The sequence below is a fragment of the Mycteria americana genome, chromosome 1, assembly GCF_035582795.1.
Source record: "Mycteria americana isolate JAX WOST 10 ecotype Jacksonville Zoo and Gardens chromosome 1, USCA_MyAme_1.0, whole genome shotgun sequence".
NCBI classification, from domain to species: domain Eukaryota; kingdom Metazoa; phylum Chordata; class Aves; order Ciconiiformes; family Ciconiidae; genus Mycteria; species Mycteria americana.
The window spans coordinates 3,350,342-3,364,283 of record NC_134365.1 but is presented as its reverse complement, the minus strand read 5'-3'; the positions used below and the strand labels follow the sequence as shown (position 1 = coordinate 3,364,283).

General features: G+C 49.4%; 1 protein-coding gene across 4 annotated transcripts in view; it reads right to left on the bottom strand.

The window, feature by feature from the left end:
- Positions 1-13,942, bottom strand: part of PLXNA4 (plexin A4) — a 434,060-nt gene that overhangs the window by 245,421 nt on the left and 174,697 nt on the right. The window contains exons 3-4 of one of the 4 annotated variants that reach the window (XM_075491511.1): positions 10,594-10,617; positions 7,803-7,823 (exon numbers count right to left, since the gene is read on the bottom strand). The exons of 2 other annotated variants lie outside the window; for them this stretch is intronic. In XM_075491511.1, coding sequence (XP_075347626.1) covers positions 7,803-7,823; positions 10,594-10,617 — 45 coding nt within the window. The remainder of the gene's footprint in view (positions 1-7,802; positions 7,824-10,593; positions 10,618-13,942) is intronic. One more of the 4 variants, XM_075491510.1, reaches the window with a different exon arrangement.

Genomic DNA, 13,942 nt, shown 5'->3' with positions numbered 1-13,942 from the left:
AGTAGTGGTCCCAGCAAGTGCCACCTCTTCCATCAGCCAACCTCCATCAAAGTGAAATCCCTCAGCAGCCATCTCTGCTCAGCTGTGTCTCACTGAGGCCTTCGCCTTCCCAAGGTGTATCGGGTTTGCGTGGCAAGGTTTTGGTAGCGGGGAGGCTGCAGGGGTGGCTTCTGTGAGAAGCTGCTAGAAGCTTCCCCCGTGTCCGACAGACCCAATGTCAGCCGTCTCCAAGACGGACCCAGCGCTGGCCAAGGCCAAGCCAGTCAGCGATGGTGGTAGTGCGTCTGTGATAACATATTTAAGAACGGGTAAAAAAAAGCCAACCTGTGCAACTGCAGCTGGAGAGAGGAGTGAGAATATGTGAGAGGAACAACTCTGCAGACACCAAGGTCAGTGAAGAAGGAGGGGAGGAGGTGCTCCACACGCTGGAGCAGAGATTCCCCTGCAGCCCATGGTGAAGACCATGGTGAGGCAGACTGTCCCCCTACAGCCCATGGAGGTCCACGGTGGAGCAGATATCCACCTGCAGACTGTGGAGAACCCCACGCTGGAGCAGGTGGATGCCCGAAGGAGGCTGTGACCCCATGGGAAGCCCACACTGGAGCAGGTGGATGCCCAAAGGAGGCTGTGACCCCATGGGAAGCCTGCTCTGGAGCAGGCTCCTGGCAGGACCTGTGGACCCATGAACAGAGGAGCCCAGGCTGGAGCAGGTTTGCTGGCAGGACTTGTGACCCCGTGGGGGACCCATGCTGGAGCAGTTTGTGAAGAACTGCAGCCCGTGGGAAGGACTCACATTGGAGAAGTTCATGGAGGACTTTCTCCCATGGGAGGGACCCCACGCTGGAGCAGGGGAAGAGTGTGAGGAGTCCTCCCCCTGAGGAGGAAGGAGCGGCAGAAACAACATGTGATGAACAGACTGCAACCCCCATTCCCCATCCCTCTGCCCCACTGCGGGGAGGACGTAGGGAATTTGGGAGCAAAGTTAAGCCTGGGAAGATGGGAGGGGTGGGAGAAGGTGTTTTAAGATTTAGTTTTTATTTTCTCATTACCTTACTCTGATTTGGTAATAAATAAACTGATTTCCCCAAGTCGAGTCTGTTTTGCCTGTGAGGGTAATTGGTAAATGATCTCTCCCTGCCCTTATCTCGACCCACGAGTTTTGGAGGTTTTTTCCTATCTTATTTTCTCCCCCTCTGTCCTGCTGAGGAGGGAAGTGATAGAGCGGCTTGGTGGTACCCGGTGTCCAGCCAAGGCCAGCCCACCACACAAGGCTTCCTCTCATCTCCTATCAGCCGGTCCTTCATTAGTGACCCAAAGCCATCTCTCATGCTTTTTTTCTTCCAAGGCCACCAGAAAATTTGTTGATCCCCTCCAACATCACTTGCCTGGATTCACCTGCAGTCTCCAGCACTAAGCTACAAGATTTTTCTAGTCACTACCAAATGGAGAGACAGCCACCCCTTCAAACTCCTGCAGAAAAGACCACACCAAACACATCCGTGCACAGTTCCTCCCTCTCCATCTCCTCAGTCCTTCCTGAAAGGACCACCAACAACCTCAGCTGCGGCAGCTTCCAAATGGCCCTATGCACCCTATACAGCCACTTGGCTTCATCGAGTCTGTCCCCCTAGGATCCCCAAAACATCCAGCCTCCTGTGCTGAGAGCTACTGCTGTGTCCTCACAGGAATTCAGCCACTTCTGAGCAAACGTGAATGGCGGGAGGAAAGCATTAGCAGCCATGGCCCTCGCTCCACCTTAGCTAAAGAGTAAAGAGAGGAGGGCATAGGGGCTCTCAGCTGTGAGGCAGGAGGATGAAGGGCACTAGGATATAGAGAGGACATGCAATGAGAGAGAAGAAAAATGGTCCCAAGCCCAGAGAGCAAAATCCTGCTTCCCCATGGTGAAAACATTGGGGTGAAGTCCAGCATGGTGAGTTACATCAGAAGTCACTGGATATGGAGAGTGGAGCCGTGAATATCAACAGTCCTCCTTCCCAGCCACCTCCTTTGCACAGCCTCTTACTCCAGCCTGAGCTGGTAGCACTGAATGCTCTCTATTCTCCTTCATCCTCTCATTTGGCTCCAGGGTTAGAGCAAGTGACTTAGAAAAATCAGTCTTAAACCTTAGCTGAGCTATGAACTGGCCATATAATTTGAGAGATGTCACCTACCCTGTCAGTGCTTCAGCCTCCATATTTTTCATTGAAATACCTATGGATTGGATGATTTTTTAGGGGACAGCTTCTGCAGCTGCAGGAAAGGTTAAATGGACGTTCTTGAGCTATGAAGTATAGACTCAAAAAATACCACCAAAGTAGCAGGCATCACTGTGCATCCCTCAGCTTAGAGAGTGACACGGGGGAAAACAGCGTATTGTATGATCACACACACTCGTGGCTCTCAGATCATTCTTAGGGGCACCTCCGGAGAGGGCTGGGGAGAGTAAAAATTGATTGGTATTGGAAATCTTCAAATGAAAATTATTGTGGAAGTGAAGTAATTATTACCTCCGATAGTGTAAGAATATCACGTATCTCCAGTCCCTTAATCACAGGGGTTCCTTGTACATCAATCAGAAATAGCCAAATGTGTATGCAAAGCCCTTGACTGAATTATCTAAAAGTAATTCAAATACATTTAAAAATAATGGCACAGTAGGCACATTTTCAACACCAGTAAATCACCAGCCAGGACCACCAGCGTATAGTCTCCGTGTACAAAGAGACACAAGGTAGAAACGTAGCGGTTGAGGATGGCAGAGAGTGATTCCTCCCAGCCAAGCGCAGGTCTATGGTCTGTATATCAACCCAGGTCTATGGGAGCGAAGCTGACCACCCCACGGAGGAAACAGAGCCCTCCATGTGCACTTAAAAGGATTAGGAGGTCTGCTGGGAACTGTCCTAAAGGAGCTGTATGGCACAGAGGGCAAGGCACAAGGCACGATCAAGAGAGAATTAAGAGAGCCAGAGGGATTTAGCAGGTGAGTGCTGACATATTATTCCACTTAGACAGGGGCAGGGGATTCCTGGAAGAGGAGGAAGGCTGCCTGAGCCATTCAGGTTGAGGCCTGGCTGCTGAGCTGGGAATCAGATCCTAGATCAAGCTGTTGGGCAGTTTAAGTTGCCCCATCAAAGGAGTTAGAATGGCTTTCATAAGTCTACAACGATCCCGTAGCATTGAAGAGGCCCAAAAACCTCTCGCCCGGCGGAACTGCTGGTGAAATATGAAACGTAGGGACATTCAGAAAGCAGAGAGCCTGGAAAAGCTGAGCACAAAGGAGGCCCTGATGGACCATCTCTAGGAATGGTTTGGCTAAGCCAAGTGATATACAAGGACTACAGCCCAGCAGGGAAGTCAGAGCAGAGCTAAGAAGAGGCACTATCCTTCCAACAGGCCCAACTTGCAGATCTGCAACTCACTTGGTGCCCCATATCTTCCCCCAAACCCTTTATTTACTTTTCAAAGTACCAGAGCAATGTCTGAGGCAAGACAGCTAGTCACCTTTCTTCTAATGTAAGAGATGGAGATGTCTGAGCTCTAAAAGTAGCATCCCATGAGGAGTTGCAGGAGTCCTCCATCAGCTAAAGGTCTGTGGCTTGCTATTTACCTCAGCTCGTTACCTCTGTACAAGCGTCTCATGCCTGGCCATATATCAGTGGAGAGCAATAAACAGGTCCTGCCTGAAAACTTCGGAGGACAAAGTGCAAACGCTCCTGTGGTGGTCGCTAGCAGAGTAGAAACCGTACCCCAGACACTACTGCTGCAGTTGCGTGCTTGGATAGCAGAATTTGGGAAAAAGCCCAGGGCTGCTTCCCAGAGATGCTCATGGAAACACTGCTGTGTTTGAAGTCCCTGGGGTGCCCAAACAGGATCTTCTCCACTACCCTGAACATGTCAGGCAAGGCAGGGAGCACGCAGCAAAGCCAGCTGAAACTTTGGTGATGGGAAAGTGATGGAAGAATAGCCTGGGCATGATCTTCTCGTGTCTCCATAGCCCTCACCTATCTCCCATGGGCCAGGGAGAGACAGCAAGAGCGTGTCACTCACAGGAGACGAGGGATCACTTTCTTCTGGGACCTCGAGGTAACCCAGGCAATGAAACTCTACCCAAAGCCATTTTGACCTAAGGTCGTGGTGCAAGACAAAGCAAGGTCAGGGGTTCAGCGTCAATACAACAAGTGCCAGTCATGACACAAAAGACTCAGGGATCAGATATACCTGCCAAGCCTGCTTGGGAGGGAGGGTATTGAGATGCATAATTACTCCCCCTTTCATCTGTGCTGTTTTTCCCCTCGGTTCACACGGCTCTCCTGGCTTTGTCCTTGCACAGGTTGCCTCCAAGCAGGGTCCTAACCAAGGCACCCCTCCATAGCCACACAGCACAGATGGTGGTACAGCAGTTGAATGATGAAGGATGTAAGAGCTTAACCCCCCCCCTTTCACTGAAGCAATGGCTCGGGCTTCAGCAGAATCTCACTCCTAAGAGCAACCAGTTATTTCTGTGATCACCCCCAGATTTGTGTTGGAGTAATTGAGGGTACTCCAGATTTACACACGAGTAACAGCAGGGACTCCAGAGGAACTAATGGGGACTGGTGACTGCAAGAAAAGAAACAGGACCTCAAACCTCCAAAGGAGGAGAAACTCCTTTTCCTTAAAGTCCTGCCAGAGTGGGTTAGTGCTGGTGTTTCATATTCCCAAAGTTTGGGGTGTTATTTAGTGAAATTCCAAGTCAGGGAGATATAATATGCAAAACGCCATGCATTTTGAGGTATACACTGATCTTTATCCAAACAACAGCTTGAAACATCTGCAATATTGAGGATTTGCTTGAAAACAGACCCCTTACTGGAATTACCATTTGCTCACTCTTTCCCAAAGCTTGATCTCCTTTTGAGGGAAAGTCTTCCATGTTTCTGAGGTTTTGTTGTGGTGAAATTGGATAAGTTTCACGAAACTGAATCAAAACACAGTAATCTCAGGTTTGGAGATCTTCACACTCCTTTGAGGATTCTTCACAGAGCCCTCGGGAAAACAGATTTACGAGTGCCTGGAACTTGCTTGTTTTCTTCTCTCTCTACAGATGTCCCTCATAAGACAGAAGGGGAGAAAAAAAGGCTTTTTAATAGTTACTTAACCAACCCTTACTAAGTTACATCCAAGGTTTTCTTGGTCCATGGGAGATGGCAAAAAAAGTAGAGGAGGCGAGCGGCAATGCCTGTGTGTCCAGCACAAAAGGAGGGGGAAGAAGAAGGGGTTTGGGACAGGCTATCAATCACTTTGGTCACTTCTAGCCCAAAATGCTCCTTTTTTGGCCGAAGCTTCTCTACGTGTGCAGCAGATGGCGCAGCTGCAGTAGCTGTCCCACTGCCACCCACTGTCCCCACTGCCACCCACTGTCCCCGTGCCAGCCCCAGGGCCATCTGAAAGGGCTTCCTTCACTAGCTGGTGGTCTCATCCTGCCCTTTTTTGGCCGGGCCCTGCACCATACAGTCCCCAGGACTGAATTTTAGCACTCTCAGAGCAGTTTACAGTGATGAAAGCAGGCCACCAGCTGTCCCAAAGAGGGGGGACATGTCCACAAAGGTGTGCAGGAGGCACAGCTCCGTTACACAGAGATGGATGTGCCGTAAAACCCTGCATTGGTGCCTCCTGGGACACTGGCGTCATTCACAGCCCTGAACTCAGCCTGAGCCCTCCGGCCCTTCTTGGGACGTTTAAAACAGGGCAAGACAAAGGACAGGCAACAAAACAGGCCATGGGGAGCAATCCTGCATTGGCTCAGGTGCTTCATTTCCATACCAGGAGGGAAGAGCCATGTCCCCAGTGCAGGGCTCGCCTCCGCAGGCAATGCCAGTCCGGGTGATGGAGACCAGAGCCCGACCAGCTGCCCCAGGAGCCAGGAGCCGACCTCCTCCCGCCTCCTGCACCCTTCTGGGCCCAGCTGCATTCATCAGAGCAGACTGGCGCTTCTCATCATGGCTGTAATGGTTCCCACTGGACTACTATTTCTGTCCGGGAGTGACAGAGGAAGGCAGTGTAAAGCCTTTATTTTTGGGATTCCAGGCTATCTTTGCAGGCTTTGTGGTTTAAAGAGACATGCCTGCTCCCTTTATGACAATCGACTGCTTCTTCTCTCATCTTCAAAGGCTAAAGCTAAAACTTATTACACTGCCAATTTTGTCCTGGGCCAACAACCCCCCCCTCCCCCTGCTTTGTGTTGAGAAGCAGAGATGATCATGCCTCTCCTTTTTCTTATATTTTTTTCTCTGCTTTTGTTACGCTCTCCTGGAGGAGGACTACATGGTTGCTTATAAAAGGGAGAAACTTGTGTTTGTAACACAGATCTCTTGGCAGCTGGGCAAGAAAATAGAGGGGAAAATATTATTCTACGTGGAAGCATCTTGGCAGTTGGTGGCAAACAATCTACAAGAGGAGGGACACAGAGTAGGAAGGAGAAAGAGTTAAAGAAGTTTTTTTGGTGAGGAGGTGGCCGTGTCCTATATCTTTGTTTGCAGTTGCCTTCCCCCACCCATCCCCCAAACTGGGAGCTCTTCAAAGCTTCTTGCCCTCGGCCCATGGCCTTGGGCACGGAGCAGAGACAGCCACAAGCAGGCTGCCAGCCAGCCAGCTGCCACCTTTGTCCCTGTGGTAGCACTAAAAAGCACAGCTGGGAAGCATCTGGGGGATTTGTTTCCTTTTTTTTTTTTTTTTTCTTCCGAGAACAGTCGCTTTTTTCTTTTTCCTGGAAGCACATTTTTCAAACCCAAATTTGCCCAACCCTTCTGTGAAAGTCACTGCATTTCTTTCCGACAGCCACAGGGTGTCAGCAGCTATATGGAGTGGGTCCCCTATAGGAATCCCAACTCCCTGAGACGCCTTAGCACTGGAGCAATGCTTTGGGGTGGGTCTCATCCTGCCCTGTCTCCCCATCAGAGTTTCCAATGAGCAAAGGAGAGCCTTGTCCCACAGGCTGCTGCCCAGGATTTGCTCCAAGCCCCCAGCATACTGGCACAGGACTTTGGGGATTTTAGGACAGGCAATGTCAGTTCTTCCCCGATGGAGAAACGATCCAAAATGATCCACAAGCTGGTGGCATGTCCTGGCACAGGAGGGCTTTGAGGGGCAGCTAGGGGTCTGGGAGAGGAAAAAACCCCAAAGGCGACAGGGGTGACAACGAGGTGGGATAAATTTCCAAATTCCTGTTTCTCTGAAGATCTGAAGCCAACTCCTAGGAAATATAAGCAAGGGGACTTTGGTGGGATTGGAGACAGCTAATTCAGACCCCAAACCCCACCTTTACGGCCTCATTAGTGCATTAGTTGTGTGTTCCTGGCCAGCAACAAAGAGCTTTGCCATGTCCCATCCATGGTTAAAAACTGCCCTTTGGCTTTCCAGCTTCACCTAGGGAGGAAAGCAGCAGTGAGAAGTCCCAAGTCCATATGCACAGCCAGCCATAATCCCTGGTGTCTGAGAGGAGCATCAGGACGTGCAGGAGGTCAAGTCCTGTGCCAGTCCCACGAGTGCCCTTTGCTGTCTCTCATCCCATTTTGTGCCTCGAGTGTCCCATCTGGAAAACGGGAGCAGTGAAATCTCCATTCCTTACAAAGTCTGGGCAGCACAGGAAGGACTTGTGTTGAGGATGGAGCAAAGTGGCAGAAGCCCTTCACATCCTGTGTTTCTCCCAACAGTGTTCCCATCTGCTCCCCAGACCATGACAAAACAAGGTGCCACTTCTAGTAACCCAGCTCAAAGTGGAATATTTCGGATGCAAAGACTGAGGAGGGGCAAACTAAACCAACCTGAAAAGAAATGGATGAGGACTGAGCAGCCCCGCTCTGTCTGGCTCCAGAGACGTCTTGCTGTCACCAGTTACCTGCGTGCCTTCCAGGCATGCATTAAACGCGGGATTCATCTTGTTTAACATGGTCTTCCCGAAAATTAGACATCTCGCCTAATGAGTCAGGCAGGCTTCCCCTCTAGTCAATGGAAAGAGACAGGTTTCACCACGGGGCGATTTGTGCCATCCTAAATAGGTGTCTCAGGCAGATGGAGTGAATTGCTTTCTGGAGATGCCAGTCTCTCTCCATTATCTATAAAAGGCAACTCATTTTGATTCAATGCTGATGACCAGCATTAGGTAAGACAAATTTCAGCCTGAGCGACTGTCTGGCATGTCTCACAAATGGGCCATCCACCCTTTCCTTGCTGTCCGTGTGGGAAAAGGTGTGTGGATGGTTTATTACAGAAATGCTTAATTTTGAGGGCAGCGTTTGTTTGCTCAGCATGTCATATTACAAGAGGAAGGTTGAAGAACTGCACTTTGATCTCTGTCTATCTTGGGATGCTGTGCTATTACACAACTATGAACCAACTCCTGCAGAGCTAGAAGAGCTGCAGACATAGAGCTGTCTCTTCTTTTAGATGAGCAGAAAACTGGCCACTGGGCAGCTTGCAGGCAAGAGCTAACAGAGCTTGCTATTAGTGCAGAGCTGCAGTAGGAAACAAAGGATTTGCAACCACCATCCTTGTTACACGCATACATGCCTTGTCCGAGCTGGAGCTTCCCATGAATTCATGGTTTCCCAGTTATATCACACTGCTGCAGTATAGCAAGGTGGCCAATTCGCAGTATATCAAGGGTAAAAAGAGTCTGTTAATTGATTGGGAGTGGTAAGAGTGCTTATAGACTGCTCAGACAAACCTATGTTGAGTGTATGCCTTTAACCAGAGAAGTTGTGTAATACGCTCTGTACTCTCTAAAATCACCTCCACCTTGTTTGTGTTAAGCCTCAATCTTGAGCAGCTTGTGGCCAGTAGAGAGGCATCCTATTCATATATGACGAAGGATATAGCCAGCTCCATAGTGTTGGAATTTGGTCTGTGAAACCATACGGGCCCATGTGTAGCTCATGAGTCTTTGAATCCCAATGGGGTCAGTTTTCAAACTTAAACCCATTTGCAGGCCCCCATGACCCTGGTTCCTGCACTTTATGGTTGGAAATAAGATGCCACAGGCAACCGTAAGCATAGCTTGGGGTGCAAAAGCACATTAATCAGCCATGAAGGAACCTGGAAGAACCTGGTTATGGCCAAGTTCCCTGCTGCCCCATTCAACACCAAGTGCTGCACTGTACTAACTTGGTTAGAAGGTATTTTTGGGAGTGCCTCTTAAAAAGCACTGGGTCTGTCCATCATTTCCCACAAGTCTCTGCTTCATCTACATGCAAATGCCTTACTCAGGGGAGCTCTGTCCAGTTCCCCTTGGGGACCTCTCTCCCCACACTTGTCAATGTTTTTCTCACCATCAGCATGTACTCAGTAACGGTTTGGATCCCCAATGCAACACTTAGCAATCGGTAAGGGACACCTTTCTGCACCTGACCAGCACTGAGCTCCCCTGTCTCTCTGCAGCAGTCCAAAAAATCCAAGCAAAACATCCTCTGCCTCACGTTGTCCCATCATGTTCCTCCTGATGGGGACCATTTCCAACATCGCTGGCAGAAGCGGTGCGTACCAGGCAGTGGGTTGCCTCCCAACATCTGCCACGCACATTTCCCATCCCCTGCAAGGGGCTTTCAAAGCAACCCTCTGCTGGGATGTTTGTACAAACATGTGTATTTACTGTGTCAACACACATTAGAGAGCAAACACATTAAAAGGAAAAGGAAACAGACTACGAGCTGAGGCCTCTTCGAACCTTGCTCCACCACAGCTCTTTCCTGGGATCTCAGGTTGATGGTGAAAGCCCTCATTCCCAAAATCTCACTCCTCCTCTCCCCAGCTTGTACCTGCCCAGGCAGCCACAGGGACCAAGTCTCTCTGGCCAGCAGACATCTGTGTGCTGGGTACATGCCTGAAAATGGAAAATTGAAGTGTCTTTGCGATAGAAGGCTCCTTGGACATTTTCAGTTCAAAATCAGGAAATACAGCTGAGATGGAGCAGGGAGTACAAGGGATACAGCGGTGCAAGGAACAGTGGCAAGCAGAGGATTTCTGCAACAAGCACATTTTGGTTCAATCCCTAGTCCCAGCCATCTCCAAGCGCCGTTCTGCCTTGCCAGCCGCAAAGATTAACTTGAAGGCATCCTCCTCACATGAGTCCCATCAGCCCAGCCCCTGCGGACCTCTGCCATGATACATGATACCAAGGCAGGAGACAAGTTCGTACAGGCAGAACCAATATTTAACAAATCTCCGTTTTTTCCAAATAGGCCGAGGATTTCTGGGGTTATTCATTCTTGCGATGCCGCACCCGGGAAGGGCAGCACTGAGATGCACATAAAAAGATGTTTAAAGAAAAACAATTCCTCCTGACTTGTCACATACTGGATCCAGCTGTTGCTTGCATTCCCTGCTTCCTCTTCAGCTTGGCGCACAACTGCACGTGTGTGTGCGCATGAACACACAGATAAGACAGGCAGAGGTAATTATAAAGCTGAAGCCACCTAGCACTTCCCAGCTGTCAGTCCTGGAAAAAAACATCATGATTTAAATGCAGAGACATCTACCACTTAAGTAAAAGTAGAATCCCTGTTACAAGATGTGAAGAGAGGAGTTTAAATGTATCTCGGAGAGGACAGTGATATAAACACTTGCTGGTAAGTCCAGCAAAACCTTAGACACAAAAAGAAAAAATATTGAAACCAAAATCCAAGGACGTGGGGAAAATCCCAGTGTTGTGCCATGTGAAAGGTTTGCTCAGCCCGTCCCACAGCACTGATGGCAAAATCATCTGCTAAACTCCATCCCCTTACAAGAAATGCCCCCAGGACCATGCACCCAAGCCTGTGCTGGTATGACGTACAGTTAATAGCCAGGGCAGCAGCAGCGTATGGCAGCACGCTCATATGGGGAGCAGGGATCACCCCATTTGCAAGAACCCAAGTCCAGTGCAGGTCTCTGCAACACTTTGCATTGCACAGCCTCAAAATTCCCACGCAAGACTGCCTGTCAGAGGAAAGCCTGGCTCTTGGGAGGGGAGCAGCAAGGAGACCTTAAAAGAAAAATCAATGCCAAATGATGTGATTGACACTTCAAAGGGTGTTTGGCACCTTGCCGAGGAAAACTCTCCATTACTTTGCAGGACCAAACGTACAGGAGAATTCCCTGACCCGGATCCACTTGCCTGCTTCAAAACCATCCTGCCACGCTTGTTCATTGCCTCGCGGATCCTGCTCATGGGGTATTCATTCTGCGCAGGACAGAGTCCTGGATGCCATAGGATGCCATAGGATGCCATAGGATGCCATAGGATACTGGTGGTGAGAGAAGGAGTCCTTCCCATAAAGAGATGCAGGGGAAAGCATATGTAGGTGAATAATCTTCAAGAAATATCACCCATCTGCTACCCCTGGGAATTCAATGCCTAATTTTCAGAACACTAGATCCACAGAATCACAGAATCACAGAATCGTATAGGCTGGAAAAGACCTTTAAGATCTTTGAGTCCAACCATAAACCTAACACGGCCAAGACCACCACTACACCATGTCCCGGAGTTACTCCAGAGCAACATAAGGCAGCCTGAGCTTTTGTAGGGTGCATCAAGCTACTGGGAGCTGGGGGAAGACATGCCCAAGCCCTTTGGCTAGGATTAGTTGATATTTCCCTGAATGACCAGGATAAAGGAAGAAGCTTGTTAAATCAGGAAAGGCTGTGAGCACTCTGGAGAGCAGAGCTTGGAACACAAAATGATCTGGATGAATTGAAGAAATGGTTCAGAAAAAGAAATGGGATTGAACTCAGGGAGGGCAAATACTCTCAGGTGACAATAACTGAGTGCACAGAGGCAGACAAGGGGGGCACGGACTCGGCGACTTTGCAGGACTGAGGCAGGGGAGGTAGCGTACACAATGTGCTTAAGTCTCCTGCAACAGTGCTGGGTTGCTGCAGGAGATACAGCTCCTCTGCTGCGAGGGACAACAGGCACGTGGGCTTGTGAGCGTGTGGCACAGTCCAGCTGCCCTGATGGTACTGCTGAGGCCATGAGTGGGGCACTTCAGGAGGCCAGTTGAAGAGGACAAGATTCATGGGGGACCTGGGGAACCTGAACTTACGTGGCAAGGCAGGAGGAACCGGGGCTGTTTAGAGAAGATGGAGGGGAAGCAGGATAATTATCTTCAAATGTGGAGGAGAAAAAAAGAAGAGAATAAACCTTTCGCCGTGTCTGGTGTGGGTAGTCTGTGGATAACAGTAGGGAGGCTGGCTTTCGATGTTGGAGAAAGGGTAAAGGAGACATGGGACAGCTTGTCTGGAGAGCCTGGAAGTTTGATGAACAGGCTAGAGAAGCTTCTGTCAAGGGGGATACAGGTAGAGTTGATCCTGCCTTCAGGGGGATTGTCTAGACAAGCTCTCAAGTTTCTCCCAACCTTATTTTCCACCGTTTACTGTGAGCACCCCCATGCACAGGGGAGGTTCTGGCTGGGACTGGCTCTGCAGCTGCTGCTTTGGAGGAGAGGAGCTGCTCCCAACCCTGCCGAGCTGGCAAGGATCCAAAGCCGCCTCCTAGAAATGACAAATCCCTGTTCCTCACCCCTGCTGGCTTCATTCAAATAGTGGATACTGTTCAAATTAGCAGCCACCTGCACTGCCAGGGAGACACAGCATTCATGAGTGTGTTTACCCACGTGCTGCGCTCCCTGATACATGGTGCTACATCCCATTGCTCCAGGAGAGCACCCTGTTTTTCTTAGTGTCACAGCAAAATGAAGCACATTCTGCTTCTTTCCTCAGACACCATAGGACTTGATGGCTGTGGTTTCCTGTGCACATGGGGAAGAAATGTGGCAAGGTTTTGGAGGAATAATATGGTGTCGTGTTGTCACAGGTTTCGGCTTGGTGTCACGAGTTTCTGCTTCAGCCTTGTCCATCTGCAGCCTACCTGGCATGATTGAATAGCACCAACACACCAAAAGATCTTTGTATGTGACAGGGGATGTGAATCAGGTGGAGGACGTGAGGCAATGGAGACCAGTTCCTAGGGCCCATCACAAATACCACCACCAGGTCCTTTTCCCAGCAAGGACCAGGACAGCACAATCCATGGAAAAGGTAACACCACCTGCAAAAACACCCTTTTTGAGATGTCTGCCCTGCCACCACATGCTTCTTTTACAGGGAGTGTGCAACAACACCCTGCAAACAGTTCAACATCTTTTGCTCCCCAAACAACACATGGCAGCCACACAAAAGTTCTCCTAGGTAAGGCTGAAGACAGGTGCATCTATCTGGGTGAAATTTCACTTCAGGTGCTTGATCTAAGGATGACTACACTGGTTAGCCACACAAGAACCCCAACATACCTCCATCCTGACACAGGGATGGAGAAGGACTGCAGGAATCCATCCACACCCCGCACCTCTCAAACCTCCCTGATGATGGATTACATTAAGTTGGGTTCATTGTTAATAACTGTACAATTTACCCAACAAATTCAGAGCTTGTAGTACAGCTTCATTAATATGTTTAATTTATTGTTACATTTCCTTCAGGTTAATGGTTTGAGAGTCCATTCAGAGTTTAATCTCTGCAGTTATTATAAAGTGCTTGTTTCTTGTTAACATGCAAAATGGAGTCAACCAAGGAGATTTACAGATGATAAACCAGCCAGAATAAATCCCTCTCTCAGGTGAGCTGGGGGAGTGTGGAAGGGGTGATGAACACTAACCATTTTAGATACTACAGACACAAACGATGCATGTCAGAAATGAGCAGACCTTCTCAGCTTATTCCCTTTGGATAGTCGGAAAACCAGAAATAAGACTAGTTTACCCTGAACTCCCATCCCAGAGGGAGCAGGCCTGAGGTCCAAAACTTCAAACAAGTGAAGATCATACTCCAAATCATGCCATGATGTCACCTTGCTGTGCAACAAGTCCATGTCCTACCTCTCTAGGCACTGGCCACAAGCCCTGCAAGGATTTGGAGGACTTGGAGGCTG